Source organism: Cornus florida, unplaced genomic scaffold (genome assembly GCF_030987335.1).
Source record: "Cornus florida cultivar Cherokee Brave unplaced genomic scaffold, ASM3098733v1 CherokeeBrave_3.0.0_Hap2_Chr06, whole genome shotgun sequence".
Taxonomy (NCBI): Eukaryota; Viridiplantae; Streptophyta; class Magnoliopsida; order Cornales; family Cornaceae; genus Cornus; species Cornus florida.
In genome coordinates this window covers 86,614,153-86,634,916 of record NW_026775576.1, presented here as the reverse complement: position 1 = coordinate 86,634,916, position 20,764 = coordinate 86,614,153, and the positions used below count along the sequence as shown (strand labels likewise).

Sequence of the window (20,764 nt, the reverse complement as noted above, 5' to 3'; positions counted from 1 at the left end):
TTTCCGGGGAAACAGGCAAGGGAGGACACAAGGGTGGGCTGTAGCCCACCCCAAAAAAAAAATTTTTTTTTTTTACTATACTAATATATCAGCCCAGTCCAAAAAAAAAAAAAAAAAAAAAAGTTAATAGTACTAGCCCACTCCAAAAACCTAATGAAGCCCAACTTCAACTCAGATACCATAATAAAAGAAAGGCCTAAACTAAATAACCCCGTGATGGGTACCAGAAAAAAAAAATTAAAAAAATAATAAAAACTTAGGGCAAATCATTTCACGCTTTACACTTTACAGCCTCCCACAGTCCCGGCCACCACTGTCCCACATTTGGCACTTCAGCTCCTTCAGACTTCAGTCCTTCAGATTTTAATTTTTTGTGCAAATCATTTCATATTTTAGGCTTTCCTTTTCAGCCTCCCATGGTCCTACGATCCTACCCAAAAAATTGGAATTACTTTCTTGATTCATCACTGTGCACGATCAATTGATAATTTGATATTCAAGGTAACTCAATGACTCATAATTCATTTCTTCAATTATTCCACGTATATATATATATATATATATTATGCCATATTTTTTCTTAACAAAATTACTTAATATAGGGTTTAGTTAATTGATTGATATTTTTTGATTTAGGTAAATTACTTAAAAGTCAACAAATTGAATTGAATCACACAATTTCTAATTGGATCTCCTTTTGCAGAAATTGTTGAAGGCCAACAAATTGGAATTGCTTTCAATCTTTAATCACTTCAGAGTTCAGACTCTATAAAACACAAGTGCACAACAAATTGGATTAATTGATATTTAAAGTAAGTCATTTCTTTAATTATTCAAAATATATATATATATATATATATATATATATTATTCCAAATTTTTTCTTAATAAAATTACTTAATATAGGGTTTGGTGGATTTAGCGGTTGGAAGAAAGTTAATGATGGAAAAAATTGTGTATTCTTGAAACACATGGGACTTCAATCATCACCACATACAAAATGTGCCATGCTATATGGGAATTTCAAGAAATCGGCACAACATATTGATAAAATGTTGAATGCCCAATCAAAAGAGGAGGTTTTGAATAATCGAATGCGGCTTAAAGCAACTATTGAAATTGTTCGCTTGCTAGCATTGCAAGGAATTGGTTTTAGAGGCCATGATGAAAGTTCAAGTTCATTGAATCGTGGGAATTTTATTGAAGTGTTAAAGTGCAAAGCGGAAGGAAATGATGAACTTTCAAGTTTTATCTTAAACAATGTTCCACAAAATGCCCAATACATTGCTCCATCAATTCAAAAAGAGGTTATTCATATTCTTGCAAATAGAGTGAGAAAAATGATTTGTGATGAAATTGCGGGAGGTAAATATTGTATTCTTGTTGATGAAACACAAGATGAGTCTAATACAGAGCAATTGGCTCTTGTTTTAAGATATGTCAAGCATGATGGCTTACTAATGGAATGCTTTTTTGCCATTGTGGGAGTTGAAAACACATCAGCAGTTACGCTTAAGGATGCAATATGTGTTATTCTTGGTCGGTTTGATCTTTCAATTCAAAATTTGAGAGGTCAAGGGTACGATGGTGCTAGTAATATGCGCGGTGAATGGAATGGACTACAAGCATTATTTCTTAAAGATTGCCCATTTGCTTATTATGTCCACTATTTTGCTCATCGATTACAACTAGCATTAGTTGCAGCAGCAAAAGATGAGACGAATATTTGGCAATTCTTCTCTCACCTAACTTGTATTGTCAATCTTGTTGCTTCTTCTCCTAATCGTCTTGCTGAATTAAAATATTTTCAAAGGGATGAGATTGCATGTATGTTGAGCACATGTGAACGTGAATCTGGTAAAAGGGCTAATCAGATTGGCACCTTGCATCGAGCTGGAGCTACTCGTTGGAGCTCACATTATGATTCTGTGAAGGATTTGATTGATGTGTATAATGCATCTTGCAGAGTTGTTGAAAGTCTTAGAAATGGTGGACAAAGTCAACAAATACGTGGGCAAGCTTCAGGTTTTACAAGGTAATGAGAAGCTTTGAATTCATATTTATTTTACACCTAATGGATAACATTATGGGATTCATTGACACACTTTGTCAAGCCTTGCAATGCAAATCTCAAGACATTCTTAATGCTTTGAAATTAGTCTCATCAACTAAAAATCTCCTTCAAAAATTCAGAAAAGACGATTGGGATATTTTTCTTGCCAATGTGGTGTCATTTTGCAATCGACATAACATTGATATACCTGATTTGAGTTCTCGATCATATTACAGTTTAGCATCATTATCACTTTGACATTTTCAACTCTGCAATAGATTTACAGTTGATAGAGTTAGAACATAGATTCAACAATGCAGTAGTGGAACTTCTTACTCTTAGCTCGGCTTTGGATCCTAGTGATTCTTTTAAATCTTTTAACGTGGAAAAGATATGCAATCTTGCTGAGAAATTCTATCCTTGGGACTTCACTAGCCAAGATGTTAAAACATTGAAGTTTCAATTGATGCACTATCAACTTGATGTATCTAGTGATCTCGAGTTTCAGAATATTTCTTCTCTTACTGATTTAAGTCGGGAACTAGTTGTAAGCAAGAAGTTTGCGTACTACCCTTTGGTTGACAGATTGATTCGTCTTGTGTTGACTCTTCCTGTTCCTACAACAACTATGGAGAGAGCATTTTCAGGCATGAAACGTGTTAAAACATCGACGCGTAGCAGGATTGGAGATAAATTTCTTGCTGACTGCATGACCATCAATCTTAAACGAGAGTTTGTTTGGAAAATTGACTTGGAATCTGTTATTGATGAATTCGAGTCTTTAAAGACTCGTCGAGCACAACTTAGATAGATATTTTGTAATATTTGAATTTAAATATTTAAATATTAAAATATTTATCTATGTTATGTTTTTTTGTTTTTTTTTTGGCTTAAGAAATTTTGTTATTAAATTTATATTTAATATTAGCCCACCCCAATGAGAAATCCTGGATCCGCCCTTGGAAACAGGTACATCCAACTTACAAGCTTCTGCATTTCAACTCACATTCCAAACTATCTATATCAAAATTGTGCTTAGCGTGGTCATGGATCCAATGGCTGAAGTTATACACTTCAACGAAAACAATAATTAGATGACTTGTAGAAGGATTTGATGCAGGGAAGGGTCAATAATATAAGAGTGCCTACACAAATTCGATAAACTTACAAAAGCCCCCACTGACATAGTGCCCAGGTAAGGCATATTTGATTCGAAGGCAAAGAAGTGACTTTGTCGCACTAAAGGCCATGCAATTTAAGATGACCCGGTTGTCCACTTCAATAGTAATGTGATTCCATTGTCAAAGCATAAGGATAAAATAAAATAAAATAAAACTAAAGAATAATGACGAAAATGACTCCCAAAAGTTAGTAAACGTAACTACCAGGAATTTAAGGAATATATATGCTCACCAGCTATATAACAGCAAGGGAGCTGCTGTTTGTTGTTTTCAGCAGAATGCGGGTAGTCAATGTGTTGTTCTCAGTAGGGATGAGGACATCACCTTTTTGTCGCCATGGTGGGGCACTTTGTGTAACAAGTGTAAGAAAAGCCAAAGCTTCATCCTGACTCTATGGGAATTGTTAGTTCCCATGATATGCTTCTTCAAACCAATTTTGTGCCTTCAGAAGCTTTCCAAAAATTTAATTGTCTAAATCAAGCTCTCTATTTACCACATAGCATTAAGTTCTATATGTTGAAGTTATGCATAAAAGTACGAGTGACCAATTATGCAAGTGGAAACTCTAGATGCTGGCTGGTCCCTGTAAAATTTCCATAGAATCTAATAGATACAAGCAAGTGTAATTGAGAAGCATGGAGCATAGAAGTATGTAACTGATGCGTCAATCTCTGTTTTTCCCATAATCAGTCACTCGAAATGATCATTGTGGACACAAGTCAAACTGATCCATAGGGCTATGCAATTTCTTTTACAAAGTTTGTTAAGAGGAAGCTACCTTCATGTGGCTTTCAAAGTGAGAAACCTTTCAGTCACAAAGTGACAAGGGACTAAATAAGGTTGAATCACCCTACTCTTTTTTAAAAGCTCATCAGTGCAAGAGAATTAGCCTGGTATACAGAGTTTGAATACTCAACAATCAATGTGAAATACAGTTGTCATTCCAAAGGTCTCGAGCCTGCCAAACCTTTGGACATCCTGAGAATAAAATTAGAAGTTAAATTTCATTCACTGAAACTGATGGAGAAATGTCAAAAAGGAAATTTTATTTTCTATTTTTGTTTATCAGACAGGTTTCCACGCGAACTATCAGTCTATCACAATTCCAAATACCAAGATCTAGAAGAAGGTTCAATCTTAATGACCCATTTAAATGCTCATTCACATGTTTCTTGTAGATGTAGACTGCAATTTGCTATATATCACATTTAAGAGAGGCCACATGCATAAAATAATCCTGGAAAAAGATACAAAATCTTCCAGCTTCATCAATCTGCACACACAAAAAAGATGGTGAAAAATTCATAATTTAAACTAAAAAGAGATGCCTTGAAAACTGTAAGGGTGAAAATAGGGTTCTAAATGTTCCTGCTATCACTGAAAATTTCAATTATACACTACTTTCGTATCAAAAAAGGTATCACATAATTCAATCAATAATGCACTAATTTTATGGGATTCAAGTTCATGATTGGCTTCAAGAGAATGACCTTTCCACCTCCATGGATGTTTCAACTGAAAGAAGATACTTGAGCAGAATTATCTTTCAAGCGTAGTGACAGACACAACAAACTCTTAATGTATGAATTCCAAGTGATTAAAAATCAATAAATAAAATAAGAGGAATAGTTTGTCCATAATGTTAGATAAGCTTTATAAATTAATATTACTGTGACATAAGCCATGTAATTGCTTTGCCAGAGACTGAAGGCCTTCCTTGGAGCAATGGTAACAGCAACTGCAAGGGATTTATCTTAGCCACTTTGCTTCACCAAGTCCCACCTGAACAACCAACGAGTTCCATGCTGGTGTGAAGGTTAAATGTTTACAAAACTTTTTAAAAAAATTGAATTGAATTGATTAGATACCATTATGCTTGATGAGACAATGAAAACATCATACTAAAGCCCTGCTTATTTTAGGGTTCACACCTGTATATCGTGCAAGCAATCGTCCTCCAGAAATTAAAATCTAGTATTAGCTAGAAAGAGCTTCCAAAGCTTACAAAAGTTCAATGATAAGAAAACTAAACAGAAGATTTAAAGAACAAAAGAAAAGGTAAAAACAGTAACAGTATTAGCACTTTCATGATTTCAATTTAGTATTTGATATAATGGTTGGTTTGGTTATACATTCTTCAATGGAAGGATGTGCAGCAATTACTGCTAATTATTTTCCTTGTAATGTGTAATTACATTTTAAGGAAATTCAGCAAACATTAATTGAGCTTTCAACAATTCGCTCTGTCCCAAACCTGAACATTGACTCAACTATCAAGCCATTACCTCGATATCTAAGTAACAAGGACACTATTTGTTTTTAATTTTTTAATAACACTAACAAGGACACTATTAGTCCTTCAACTTTTTGCAATGTCAGATACCTATTATCCTGATGGAACTTACACCCATGCATTGCATTTCAGTTTCTTAAGTAGTCAAATATTAGATAATTTGTATGACCTTTGAGTCAGTGTCTTACAGCCATATATAATATTATCTAATCGACATTCACATTACTCTATTTATACCTTATAAACTTGGAGACACTATAAAGCTATGTTGCACCTCAAACCAGCAGTACAACACACTAAGAACTCCAAGTGTTGGCAAATCTGGCAAAAATGGGAAAAAAGAAAAAGAAATAAAAAAGATCTTAAGATGCTCCCAGTTGAAAGAGTTGACAAAAAAAAGAGCACTGGTGTAACTGTGTAAGCAAATGCAAGCACATGGTTATTCAAATAAACCAATTAAAAGAAGAAAAAAATGAATATAGTCTTGATTTATGGAGATCAAACTTCCGTTATTAGAATTTACAGGGGCAACTTAGAAAAATTCTGAAACAGTTCACCCTGAAAAGATTAATCTAAATATGGAGACAACACAGAGAATAATTTGAAGGGCCAATTTGCATATAGAGGTACATCGGATGGCCACTTCCCTCTAGAAAATTATGCATACAGATTCAACTCCAAGCACCCACTATATGTGACTCCATTATGGAAAATCTCTGTAGAAGTTTTCAATTTGATATTGGTCATGATATTGTACATACGGTCCATCAAGAAAGGCACTACAGGCAAAGGGTATAAGAAGAACAAACTAATCAGCAGTCCCTAGTAAGTTGTAAGAGTCGCCTTATCTTACAAACCAGAAACACCAGTTTACATTCACGAACGATCATTTGGACCTGTGAGTTTCTCATTCTGCAGATACTTCGTCACTCCATACACAACTGTTCCAGCAACAAAAAGGAAGACTGTTGGGGTAAAAGATGGGTACAGATACTTCACAAAGAATTTGTCCCACTCTTCCGGTAAGAGGCCTGTAAACATAAGATCTCTTATTGGTTACAATTTGGAAGCAATAAACATCTTAACTACCATATATGAAACAAGATTCATTTGCCAGCCCTTTTTTTTTTTTATTTATTTCAAATCTACTCCTTGTCTTAAGGAACATGCTAGACTAAAAACTACATTTGTCAATGATGGGGAGATGGCGAGGGTAGGAAAAAACAACTATACATACTACCAATCCAAGTATATCAACAATTTACTGAGAATTTTATGCTTCAAAGGGGTGGCCATATCCATAGCCACAAATTGAGGTTGTGGTTGTGGTGGACACAACTTGAAAAGTAGAACAAGAAGCATTTTTTAAACATATGGGTATAGGAAGTAGGACGCATTTTCCAAATGTTCGGTTTCCATGCACACTATATATTCAATAATTTTATTAAAAGATGATATCATTTGGGAAATAGCAAAACTGTTCTTCCTCAAAACCGAATGGTAATGCAAGTTTTTTTTTTTTTTGGCAAGTACTTCACACACCCAATTTTGTCACCGGCAAGACTTAAACCCTCTACCTTCCACTTTGGCGGTGAGTGTTAATGTAAGTTGATTAGCAGAGTTTACTTAAATAATCGTGTTAATGAGTTGGAGACAAGCCAAATAATTACATTGAAAGATGGATCAGGTAATTCTCATACTTGCTAACTTCTTAAATAGGGTATGCCCTTATCTATAAATGTTTATTCATATGAAATAAATCCATTGTTATAAAAATTTTGAATGGTATTGAAAGACGGAATCCCGGTTATAGAACAAATCAATAACTAATCAACATCATTTTAACAGACACTTAAAAATCCCTGTGATCATTGATCAATCAAGTACTTTTCATAAAAGTAAACACAAAATTGAACATAAATAGTTCAAATAAAATTTGGAAATTATACCTGAAGCAGCAAGAACAATGCCCTCGATCAGAATAATCGAACCGAGCACTAACCAAGCAAGAAGAAAAGCACTCTCATTCCTGCCCTGCTCCTTGGATTGAGCCTCTTCTTGTGGCGATGGCGAAACAAACCCGGGTTTTTCCACCGGTGATCGGCGAATTACGGATGCCCTCTCTCTCCTACCTTTCTGTTTCTTCTTGGTACTAGCTGGGTCTGGGATTGATTTGGCAGAAGATGAAGACGAAGATGAAGATGAGCCAAACCCTAGGCCGGATGAGCTGGGCTTCAGAGTGGATGACGTGTCGTCGGCTGGTTGGCTGGTGATGGTTGGTTTTGGAGGTTGTGTGGTGGAGTCTTGAGATTTGATGGATAAGAGTGAGGGTTTGGCTGGAGAGAGAAGGAGAGGTTTCGCGTGGAGAAGGAGATGGGGTTTCTTGGTAAGAAATGATGATGAGGAGTGGATTATGAGCGCCATTTTCGGTTTAGTTTGTTGGTGATAATCTGGCTCTCAAATTTTCTAAATTATCGATATGATTTCATTCCACTAGGGTGGATTGAAAAGGTTGAAAATGCTCTGTTTTTTTTGTTACTTTTTGTTTTTATTTATTTATTTATTTTTAGGTGGATTTCAAATGGAACATTTATATCATAGCATTAAAATGCTTTTACAAATAGATAAAAATTAGTGTTTTCTTGGGACTTAAAGTTTAATTGAAAATGCTATACCATAAGTTTTATTATTTGTATTTCTTTCATTTAAACCGTGAACAAATCCTTATAGGAGATACCATGAAAAGAGAAAAAATTGTGACAAAGGCCACTAAGCTTTTTCCAAAAATTAATAGTAATATCATAATTTCTAGAAAAGTCATTTTTGAAAACAGTTTTTTCAAAATCTCCAACCTCGTGTCTATCAATTAAATGTCCAAATAAATTTTACAAAATTTTACTTTACTATTAATTTTTTTTGTTAATTTGTCAAGGGAGTCCTAACATGTCACTTTAAAATTCATTAAAGGCACTAACCCATTACACTGTAGAGACATCTAATACATGTAAACAATGACATAACACATAATAATATCACGTGTGATTTCACTTTATATATTTTTTTGGAAAGTTGTTTCACAATTTCACTATAGACATTTACACACAAATGTAACAAAATTTTTAATTTTATATTTATCAAAAAAATTGACACTATTAAATTTAATAGTATAGGTTAGAAGACTTTGTTTTATGTGCCACTATCGGAGTGCATTTCTCCACATCTACTTTTTTTTTTTTTTTTTTTCCTGTAATTATTTTATTTTATTTTATTTTATAGATATATATATATATATATATATATTGCGTCTCGGTAAGAATGGTTTCTCCAATTTTTCTCTTGATTGTCGACACAGCTTCAGTCGTTTCCATCTCCGCAATACTCAACCACAACTTCGCCTAATTTTCTCCTCCACAACCTCCCCTCTCTCTCTACAAGTAACCATGTAAAACCCCTAGATATTTACTGCATATAAAGGTTCTGTCAAGTTATTGACGGCGGTCGAGCTTCACTCAAACTCTAAACCTCCTCTTCTCTCATTATATCTCTCTTCCTTTATCGTTCATTCATGGCTCTTGTTGATTTCCAGCGCTTTCTCTCCCCCTTACCCTTCTCGCCAAACCCTACCAAGTATTTTCCAAGAAATCGATTCCACTCTTCTTCGTTTTCTGTCATAGTCAAAATGAAGGCCCGAGAGACAACAGAATCGAGTGCCGGAAAGAATGGCAGTGCGGCGGTTGTTTGGTTTAAGCACGACCTCAGGGTCGACGACCATCCAGGACTTGTCGCTGTGTCGCGTTATCGGACGGTTGTTCCTCTTTATGTCTTCGATCACCGGATTCTTTCGCGTTGGTTCTCTCTCTCTACCTCTCTGTTTAAAATCATAGATATGTTGTCTTAGGTTTTTATTAGTTGTTCTGGGTTTCAAATTTCTGTTGTTTGTTGCAACTGAAATATGGCATTTAATCTGTTGGCTTCAATTTGAATTAGGTATATGCATCACTAGAAACCTAAAATGTAATGTAAAATTGATTGCTGAAGGTTGAAAGGAAGTATTCTGATGGTATTAAGAGGACCCATGTGCTTAATTTATGAAATTGATTCAATTTTTCTGAAGAAAAATTTGAAAATTAAGATATGATAGTGATGAAAATGTTGATCCAAGTTTTAAAGAATTAAAGTTGTAACTTTTACCAATTTGAGTTCTTACAGATGAATCAAGTGGATATTACCATAATCTTTTGTTGGGAAGACCCCATAGGCATGCTTAAGCTCATTATGGTGAGAGATGAATCTTTGATTTCTTACTGTCTTTTGCCCTTTTGCCCATAGGGGATTGTGCCTGCCTTTTAGTGCGGAAGATTTAAACATTTAGGATGAAGTAGTGATACAAACAAACAACTGTAGTAGGTGGTGGAGCATACTGAAATTTTATATAAATTTAGGGAATTTATAAGAAGAATTTGAAAGTTTTTGGTAGGATCGGCTTAATCTTTTGACTATTTTATAATCACTATTTACACAAAGCCTAATTTTTAGGGGTTTTGAAAATTTTTGGGGGGCCATATCCTTATTATTTGTATACATGGAGATATCAAAGAAGCTTTTCAGTGGCCACTATTAAAAAATATTTATTCTATCCTAACACATTTATGCTTCTATATAATATGGGCCATTCTATTCTAGTATTGACCATGTATTTGTTAACAGATGAGGACATTAGTGTGCCCGATATGATTTTAGGATGAGATCACGTAAGTTGGTTCTCATTCTATAATGTGAAATTGTGAATTCGAGTATGTTGATTCTTGTCATATTGAATGCAGGCTTTTCTGATGAAATGCTTGAACTCGTCCTTTTTGCTGTGGAGGATTTAAGGAAGTCTATGAAGGACCAGGGTTCTGATCTGATGATCAGGTTCGGGAATGCAGAAAAGGTCATAGGAGAACTTGTAAAAGAGGTTGTTACATACTAGGTTTTCTTACTGCGATTTTAACTCGCCAGGCATGAGGTGAATATCAAGAACTCATCAACTCATTTTCTTACATTCATCACTGAGGATTGCAACAGGTGAAAGCTATCGATGTATTTGCAGAAGAAGAGGTAGAGTATGACTTGAGTATAATGATGGATCTTGTTAAAGAGACCTTAGCAACTGTTTCTTTTCCAGAGGGGAGCCCAAGAATTGTACAATGGACCACTCCACTATATGACATTAAGGTAACCTTATGTTGCATTTTGTCTTTTATATAGTCATCAGAATTCGTGTTATGACTCCTTGATGTGTGATTGGTTCATCACTTATTTTTGTCTCCAGAATTTGAATGACCTGCCAGCATCACACCATGACTTCAAGGAACTAAAAATCCCTGTAATTTCCCCAAATTTGCCCCCAAAATTACTTGATTTAGAGATGGATTTGACCTGGGGTAGGTTCCTAATGTCTTTATATTTCATAATGCTTGTCTTCATTTCTTTCAAATTTAGTTTGTCCTCTTCCAAAATTTTCAGGCATGGGAAAATGATAATTGTTTTGAATCAGGTTCTCTACCCACACTACATGATTTAAAGAAATTTATGAATGAAAATCTGGGAAAATTAGAAGATAATTGGTCTTCAATCAAGGAGGCTTCAGCTGAAACCATATTGGGAAAAGATGAGGTTGTGCAGCCAAATAACCTGATTGAAGTGTTGGGTTTATTAAAATCAGCAGAAAGCAATCAAAACAATTTGAATTACAAGTATGCCCGAAACAGAAGAACAGAAAAATCTGCATTCCCAACACAAAAAGGGAATATAGTTGGAGGTGGGACAAGTGCTGTATTGAATGCATTGGCTGCATATTTGAGGTACTTGGAGGGTACCGTCCGGGATGACTGGCAGGAGTATGTGGTGACTTGTTGATCTGAGCTTTATTTATTTAACTTTTTTTTTTTGTTTTTTTGCGGCTTTCCAATGAAAATTGGCATTTTATTGCATCTCCCCCCCCCCCAAAAAAAAAAAAAAAAAACGTGTTTGTTGCTAATCTGTCTCTGACCAACACTATTCCAAAGAATCATTTCATTCATCTTATATACATAGATACATAGTACATACATAGATACATATGGATGTATTTTTTGTTTGGTTTTGTAGTTTGTACTGATTAATTGAATGCTTTCAGCAAAATGACAGGCAAAAATAAGGTTGATGCCAATTGTATCACCTATGATGACTGTTTGCTTTGGTTACTGTAATTTTTTACTGTTCTTGTTCTTCTGATATTGAACTCTTTAGCCATCTTACTTTATATGGAAGATTTCCAGTCCAAAATGTTTGTTAAGCTTATTCGTTTGGTTGGCAGGTCTGCATTGTAAGAAAGCTGCAATTTTTTTATCCTTAGTTTTAAAAAAATTCATAGAATGACATTGTTTTCTTAGTCATTGGCGTTGTTAAATCACATGGGTCATCTTTCATGGCTATTTAAGCGACCAATTGGTGATTTAGTTGCTGTGATGGGTACCAGAACCACAATAGCAACTAAGGTTTGAGCATAAAGATGTGGTTATTTTCGTTTTTCTTTTGTCTCTTTTGGGGATGGGGTGGATTATGCTCTTTATTTTTTACTTGTTTATACTCTTATGCTTTATAGTTTTGATTCTTTGAAAGATGTAATCTAAATAATTATTAAAATATACATTTGAAATGGTGTTATTTTGGATTAATTCCATTACAGGGTACATGAAAAGTTACTCAGTGTTGAAAGTCGAGAAGGAGCTTCATTTGGTACCCTCTTTGGTCCTGCACTTTGTCTTGGGATCATATCTAGAAGAAGAGTGCATTATGAAGCTATCAAGTATGAGAAAGAACGAAATGCTGGATTTCTGTCTCCGTTTGGCTATTCAGCAGCCACTGTTACTGCAGCAGTTGATACTATTTGCTCAATGGAGGTATACGATTTTGACTATAGCTCCTTCATACTGGTGATGCACATTTTTTTTTTTTTTTTTTTGTGTATGCGTTAACGGAGGGTGTTCCCACCCCTTCGGGGGCAAGGCTTTTCCTTCAATACCTGAAACCACCTCCAAACCACAGGTTCCAATAAAGCCCTGCGTGGGGCCGGCCTTGATGTGATATGATAGTTTCAGAGTCCTTGATTTGAGGATTTGACATGTTTATACTGAATTTATTTTAACATTTAGCTGATTTTTTTTCTTTGGCAGTGGTATTGGCTAATGGCTTCAAAATGTCAATTAATTGTTGGAGGAACATACCCTATTCGGTTTTGGAGATGGAAAGGCAATTTGATTCAGGTGAGTGGTTGTGTTAGTCAAATGAGTGCACTCATTAATCTGGACAGGTTTAACAAAGCTTAAGTTCTAATTTTTCTATTGTAAATTCCACTTGCAAATTAATTTTTATTTTCCAGTATACAGTTGCTGGTCATGAAGGGCCTGCTATACTTCTCGTGCATGGTTTTGGTGCTTTTTTGGAGCATTATCGTGACAATATAAATGGTATAGCTGAAGGTGGTAACCAAGTTTGGGCCATCACACTTCTAGGATTTGGCAAATCAGAAAAGCCAAATGTTGTGTACACTGAGCTCATGTGGGCTGAATTGCTCAGAGATTTCATCATTGAAGTTGTGAGAGAACCAGTTCATCTTGTTGGAAACTCACTTGGTGGTATGTTCAATTTCCGAGTTGTATCTTTCTTAAATCTTATCATAAAGCCAAACCCCACCTCAACCCCTCATATACGCACGCACCCCTTTCAATGCACAACTTTGCAAAGATTTCTCTAATTAACTCATTATTATTATTATTATTGATTCCCAGGATATTTTGTTGCTATTGTTGCTGGTCTTTGGCCTGCTTTAGCCAAGTCTGTTGTCCTAATTAACAGCGCTGGCAATGTTGTCCCAGGCTATTCTTCTGTGCTGGTCTCTAAAGTAAGAGCTTAAAGATTATGCAAAAGCCCTTAACACCTACAGTATCCCTATAAAATATGCTGCCCGTGTCATTAAAATCTGCTATTTTTTATATCCAGCTGTTGCGAGTATACATGGCTTTTGAGTAGGTTCTTAACTGGAATTTTTTGGCAATCTATTTGACTCTATTTTATGGTTGCATTATCACTGTTTTATGGGCAAATTAAAATATTGAAAGAAATCATTCCTTTTTCAAGCATTTAGGATCCATTATAATTTTCTCTGGTTACCAGTAGGAGCCCTGTTATGTAATGAAAGGTGATTCAGAATTCGAGTTGACAGCTTAATCCTTTTTGCTGTTTAGGTTTTCCTGACATTGTGAATATTCTTTTTTGATTGTTCTAACATAAAGAACAACACAACTTTAACGTGTAACATCCCATTGTGGTGGTTGGATACATTTATGAAATGACACTGAATCAAGGAAATGAGTTTTAAATTCTTTTGGATGAAGCATGCATTAATTGATGAATGATCATATGAGATGGATGAGGTGTGCATGGCTTGCATTTATAGAGAACTTCTGTTAGAAATTAGAATGAGTTCATATTTGCTTCTCCATTGTCATCCAAGCTTGGGAGTAATGGGAGGTTTTCCATACATTCTCAGGATATAATATTCCATAGAACTGAAAGCTGTCCATGCGACTTGGTACTTGGAATGTCTCATAGCTAACAATCTATTTTGCTTCCCAAAAATCTCTCTCTGAAGATTGTCACTCTGTTAAGAGTTTCTTATATTCTAAACCTCTAATTTCATCAGCTAAAAGTCAATGTTTCATAATTATTTTGAACCTCTAATTTCATCAGCTAAAAGTCAATGTTTCATAAATATTTCAGGAAAGGAAAAGTTCAGTGGCTGCACGGTTAGGTGCGAGACTCCTTTTGTTCTACTTGAGGTTGATAATCAGTAACACAGTGAAGGACTGCTACCCCATTGTAAGTGTGCCCTTTGTAACAGTCTCCAACTTTACTAAATTGCTTTTGGTCATATATTGTTTTAACCACATTACCCTCTCCAGAAAAGGGAGAGAGCTGATGATTGGCTTATTAATGAAATGATAAGAGCAGTATCCTTCTTGTTATTGCAACGTTAATTACTTGTCTACATCAATCAATTCAACATCTCTGCAAGGCTCACAAATTAGATATACACACGCATCTCCTTAACAATTATTAGTCATATGATCCTGGTGTGGTAGTGGTTCTGGAAAGCATCTTTGGCTTCGATCTTTCAATTCCTCTCAACTATCTTCTGAAAGGATTTGAGAGAAAGGTTCTCGTTATACAGGTTAGATCTCCAGCTGTGGCAAAAAATAAGGATTGCTCTTTGTAAAGATTTATTCGTTAACCCCTTCCCCCCCCTCCCTTTTTTTTTTCGGTTTAATTGACTTTTTAACCATTAGGGATTGAAAGATCCACTCTCCGACTCCAAATCAAAGCTGGCTATGCTTAGGGAGCACTTCAAGGGAATTGTAATTAGAGAATTAGATGCCGGTAAGTCTGACACTTTGGTTGTTATCGCTTGAATTGTTTTACCTGCTAAAAGAATATTGCACATTTTCTTTAATCCAAATATTACCTTTTCTGAGGTGGTGGTTGATATTCACAGGCCATTGCCCTCATGATGAGCGGCCGGAAGAAGTGAATTCAATCATCCAGGAATGGGTAGTGACCGTGGAAAAGAAAATTCTTTGTGTTGAGAAATTGTTAGAAAGCAAGTAGGATCAATTCTTTTATTTGCCTTGAAAAGACCACCTACGATCTCCCCGAAGTGTACACAATTTAAGATTTTTGAATTCTAACTAGGATCTGAATGCGAAGGCCCCACGTTCAGATAGATCAATGTGAATATCTGATTCTTTTGTTAAATATTGTAAAGTATTGACCAAATTATTTGCTTTTTTCAATTATTTGCCTTTGTGGGGAAAAAAGTTCCAGTGCAGTGGCAAACTTTAAATAGAAAATGTGTGTGCATGTTGTGAATTTGCTAGAATTGCATTAGCAGCTAGCTCAGGGCGAGAGGTCTTGATATATTGGGTAGACCAGCCTATGACAAGAGGACTGAACACGCAAGAACCAAAGCATTACTGAATAACCTAAAGGCTTAGGGCTCTTATTCCACTCCATTGAGAATAAATGCAAAATAAGAACATTGGTATGCTTCACTTCTTCAGGAAACCTTGAGCGACTATATAATTGCTTTTTTAGATTTAATTATGGCAAAGGAGCATGGACATCCACTAATTGTAGGAGGAAGAAGTTGCTTAAATGATACTGTCAATTTATTGTTTCATCAACATGCTGTATTTACTTCCTTCAGTGATTGAGATTCTATGTCTTTATTGTTAATAATCATCATTGTGGCATTGAGCCAATTAACTACTGTCTCCGTTGTTTGATTTCTTAATATGGTCTCATTTTCATCTTGCACATCCACAGTCGAACATTGGTACGTTATTGTGACTTTTTTATTTTATCTTTTTTGCTTCGCAACCAATAATTTTTTGCCATTTGCATGTATTTTAACCACGTAAAAAAAAATTGCTTAACCACGTAAAAAAAAAAAATTGTGGCTATTTAAGCAATTTTTTTTTTCCTTTGTAAGCAAGCTGAGATTTAATTAAAATAACAAATCATATACAAAATTAACAGCGTAAGTGTGAGCATTAATTTGTGATCCACTTTTATATATTATGGGTACATTTTAGGTGAGGGTAGACATTTATAATGGTGGAGTAGAAGCTAATTTTTATTTTTTTGATAGTGATGAATGCTATAGTATATGCAGTATTAGAAGTTCATCTATTCCAATTGAAACCATTCCAATTAATTAACTTGGAAACTTCTAAGCTACCGACTTCGAGACTAATTTGTACACGATTGTATTCTTAAAAAGAAAAGATTGATAAACTAATAATAATAAATAAATAGAAGGAAAGAAAGGGCCAAAGGCCAACCAAAAGTCAAGTATATAATGTTCATGCCATGCATGCTGCATTGTCATAATCCTTTTCTAAGCTTGCGTGTTATAGTGTGACACAATGTAAGGATCCGAACTCCCTTAGCTAGCCTTCCGTGGTTTTCGTAATGTTTTTGTTGAAGAATAAAAAATAACATATCAAATTTATTCATACAAAATGAATAATACATTAACATGAATTAACAAAGCGAATAATACATCAAATTGAACAAGACATGAGTATAACAGTAATTCATAGAATTTAAACAGCACAAAATAAATTCAATAATACAATTAAGAAAAGATTAAATGACAATAGTAAAATAAGTAGAAAAGAACTGATATGGGTAATGAGAGGTATGCAAGCACTGTCTTAAAGTCGTATGGTCTTCTTATAAGCACGTCCAAGCGGATCATTACGGTTCAAAATATAATCCATATTCGTCAATAGCCTTTTATGAGCACGTCCAAGTAAAGGCAAGAGTGTATCAATCTTGTGTCAAAGTCGCCCCCAAAACCAATATGAAAATACTCTATAATTGTAATAGTATCTCAACAGTCAAGGAAGAATTAGAGATAAATTTTCTTAAAATAGGCTCACAGCTTCACACCCATACCACTCTAATGTATATCTCCCCAAGTATGATATGGAGCCCCTTTTTTTATATACTTCAAAATTGTAATTTTTATAGCCATTTAAATGTGAGAATTAAAAAAATAATAATAGTATATTATTAAATACACATTATTAGACAATATAATTATCTTAGTAATTTTATATTATTTATTATTTTATTAATTATTCCCAATAGTTTTCTCCATTCACAAGTTAATCAGTAGTACCATTGCCTCATTACGCTTTCCCTTGATGTGGGGTTTGACCGGTGATTAACCTAAATTTTTTTTAGTAGGTTGAATAATAACAAGATCAATTTTTAAATTTTTTTTTTTTTTTTAACTAAGATAATAAATTCAAAGGTAAAACATTTAACCCCCTTGACTTGAATTGTATTGTTATAAACTATTGCTGCTATTATTTTGAAAATGAAAATTGCAGTCTACTTTGAAAATCTCCCCTAATCCATTTAACACGAACCTCTTTTATTTATTTATTTCTAAGCTATAAGTTAATTCAATGACTAACTTGTCATCATAATCATACAATCTTTATAATATAAGAACATTACAACAATACTAATACAATAATAATAATAATAATAATAAAACCTAATGATATTGAATAAGTATCATTACTAACTTGCTTTTGGTTATAGACACTTCAAGGGAATTGGTTGTTATCACTTGAATTTGTTTTACCAGCCAAAAAAAAAATTCACATTTTCTTTAATCCAAATATTTCCTATTATGAGATGGTGGTTGTATTTCCTTCCTTCAGTCATTGAGATTCTATATTTTTGTTGTTAATAATGATCATTGTGGCATTGAGCAAATTAACTGTCTCCAATGTTTGATTTCTTAATATCTAAAATCCGTTGCATATGGCAATTTAAGAATATCTGTCATTAACATGTAACTATTTAACCACTTAACAAAAAATATATATATTTTGCTATTTAAGTTAAAAAAAAAAAAAAAAAGAAAAAAAAAATAATATATATATATATATATATATATATATATACATTCGGGATAAATTCATTTGTGACCCCACTTTTATATATTATGATTACATTTAGGTTAGCGATGAATGTCATAAATATGTGGGGTATAACCTCACTTTTATTTTTAGATAGTGATGAATGTTATAAGCCTATAATATTCATTTCTTTGGATTGAAGCCAATTAGAATTTATTAAAAATCAATTAAATTAGGCAACATCAAAACACATTAAACATATAATTAGTTCAGATCATCAATGGATAATTAAATGCCTTGTGTGATTGAATATTAAAAGCATGTTCATGAAATATAATTGATTTGAAATATAATTATGAAGTTTATTAGAATATATATTACTCTTATCGTGTTCAGTTGTTAATGAACTCCACCACCTCTATATAGGGCAATGCCTTAATAAATGGCTAAGATATGCACAAGTATTACCAATGCAATGGGAAAGTATTCTAAAATAATGTTCTAACTTCTACTGACTACTTTGTATAAATCTATATAAATTTAGATAACTCTATACAATTATAGAGAATTTCGGTAAGTCACACTTTTATTTTGAATGGAAACTACACAAACGATGGGCAAAAGGCTAATGAGAAGTCCAGAATGTTCATACCATCCAATGTCATGATTCACATGTAGAGGATCCGAACTCCATTGGCTTAGCATTTCGGTGGTTCTTCTCCATTCACACGCCTCTAAGCAATCCGTACCACTGACTTGTCCTTGATGTGGGGTCGGCCGGTGATTGACCTAGAATTTTTTTCAGTGGGGCCCACATTAAATAATAATAAGATTATTATTTTTTTGAATCAAGATAATGAATTCCAGGGTAAATTTTTTTTTTTATTTTTTTTTTATTTTTTTTTTTATTTTTAAGTTAAGATGTATTGTATAAATTGAGAGTAAAATGTACCAGGCCGAGGCCCAACAACAACAAAACAAGGGACTCATGAAAGAGTCCAGCCCAAAACAGGTATGTAAACCAAGCCCAGTCCACAGTTGACCAAGATAATTATAGTCTATGAACCTAGACTAATGTTATCTCTACCAACATTACATCCGGTGGCATTATTTAGAGAGGCAGAAGGGTAAATTGTTTTTAACCCCTATAATTTATAGCATGTTGCAGTAAATTCTCTTTAATTTTTAAGCCATTGCTGTTATTATTTTGAAAATGGAAATAACAGCTTACTTTCAAAATCTTTCAAAACTAATCCAATTAACACGAAACTCTTTTATTTATGAGTTATTAGGTCTTTATCAAATGACAGCTTACTTTTAAAATCTTTCAAAACTAATCCATTTAACACGCTTTTATTTATTTATTTATGAGTTATGGACTCTTTTATTCAATAACTAACTTGTGACTAGTTTATCTATGAATTTATGACACATTTGTCGGACTAAGCAAAATGTGAAACAATTTATGCACCATACATATTAAAAATGGCGTCTCATCAAAGATCATCTGATCGAGTTGATTGAATAAATCCAACCCTCTTTAATGTTATGGTATTATGTATTAATTGCTGGCTGCTATAGAAAATAGGGTTAGAGGGAGATCTGATAGAGAGTGTCCAAAGAAAGACACCAGACAACTGAGACAAGTAAACTCACAGTTCAAAACAACCCAACCTATGCCAATGTCATAACAAGCCCACACGATTTACCACTAATTGTTCACTGGTCAATGTATTATATGATTGGCTAAGAATTTGTCTCACACGAATTATGCATATGTGGAGTATCATTTTGGTATTTAACAATTTATGTTGACGACCGAAGCTCCATTTTTGTTGTTTTGGAAAATCACGAGAATTTTTGAAAATATGAACAATAAACAATTTTGAATCCAAAGTTGAAAAGATTTTTTTTTAAAAAAAAAAATCTGATATTTTATTAATAATTAAATAAATACATGAAATTTGGTCTCTACAATATCATAAAATAAAATAAAAATTTAAAAAAAAAATTATCAAAGAAACTAACTATTATTAAACTTTCTATAAAAAAAAATTATAAAAAGAAAAAATATATATTTAATAAAAAGTACTAAATATGATGAAAGCTGTCCTACATTAATTTTGATTTTCTTTTCGTTCACCCACATTTTATGAATTGTAGTATTGATCTAGATGATATTTCAGAGTTTGCATTATATGAAATAGATTTTATTAAATCCTTGATTTTATTTATTTTATTAAATTCTTATTTTTGTGTAATTTTGCGTCATACTTTAACTCCATTTAGTTCTACCGTTATTAAATTATGGGTGTTTGCTGCTCCAAATAAAAAGAGATGGGGTATTTTGTAACCTTTTAAAACTGTCTTTCGATTCTTCGGTCATCCAGAGATATATATTCCCATTCTACCTTAATTCGTCATAAGAAACCAAGGAAAGAAAGAAGAATGCACAAAAATGCAGGTGCTGCACCAAACACTGGTGGTTCTTTCTTGTTGTAAGTGGAGGGGGATTAGTGCACTAAGACCTTAAATTTAAGAGGACTTTTTTTATAAAATTTCAAAATTACCCCATATTATTTAAACTACCCTATTTACGTTGTTAGCGGCCATTTTTTCTTTCTTGCTTTCTATGTTCTCTTTGGACACTTTAACATATAACAACGAGGAGAATCCAAATCATGCTGATAAGAAATAAATCATCTTGCTCCAT

The 20,764-nt window shown here is 33.7% G+C and overlaps 3 protein-coding genes across 4 annotated transcripts; 2 read left to right on the top strand and 1 right to left on the bottom strand.

Annotated features, from left to right (window-relative positions):
* Positions 1-971: 971 nt before the first annotated feature.
* LOC132314501 (uncharacterized) lies at positions 972-2,864 on the top strand. The gene is made up of 2 exons (XM_059813359.1): positions 972-2,025; positions 2,332-2,864. Exons 1-2 carry the CDS (start codon positions 972-974, stop codon positions 2,862-2,864), a joined length of 1,587 nt encoding a protein of 528 aa, XP_059669342.1.
* A 3,119-nt stretch (positions 2,865-5,983) lies between these two features.
* LOC132312582 (protein LPA2) lies at positions 5,984-8,067 on the bottom strand. The gene is made up of 2 exons (XM_059811001.1): positions 7,477-8,067; positions 5,984-6,558 (listed from the first exon to the last, which is right to left on the bottom strand). Exons 1-2 carry the CDS (start codon positions 7,949-7,951, stop codon positions 6,404-6,406), a joined length of 630 nt encoding a protein of 209 aa, XP_059666984.1. The 5' UTR covers positions 7,952-8,067; the 3' UTR covers positions 5,984-6,403.
* Positions 8,068-8,856: 789 nt separating this feature from the next.
* On the top strand, positions 8,857-15,366 carry LOC132312581 (uncharacterized). 2 transcript variants are annotated; one of them, XM_059811000.1, is made up of 14 exons: positions 8,857-9,372; positions 10,351-10,484; positions 10,595-10,744; positions 10,842-10,953; positions 11,067-11,373; positions 12,240-12,453; positions 12,727-12,816; positions 12,933-13,188; positions 13,342-13,454; positions 14,333-14,431; positions 14,515-14,562; positions 14,673-14,783; positions 14,899-14,989; positions 15,105-15,366. In XM_059811000.1, the coding sequence occupies exons 1-14, from the start codon at positions 9,093-9,095 to the stop codon at positions 15,215-15,217; spliced, it is 2,118 nt and encodes a 705-aa protein (XP_059666983.1). In that variant the 5' UTR covers positions 8,857-9,092; the 3' UTR covers positions 15,218-15,366. The 2 variants fall into 2 exon arrangements, with proteins under 2 accessions (XP_059666983.1, XP_059666982.1); XM_059810999.1 differs by having other exon boundaries at positions 8,858-9,372; positions 11,067-11,409.
* The last annotated feature ends 5,398 nt before the right edge of the window (positions 15,367-20,764 follow it).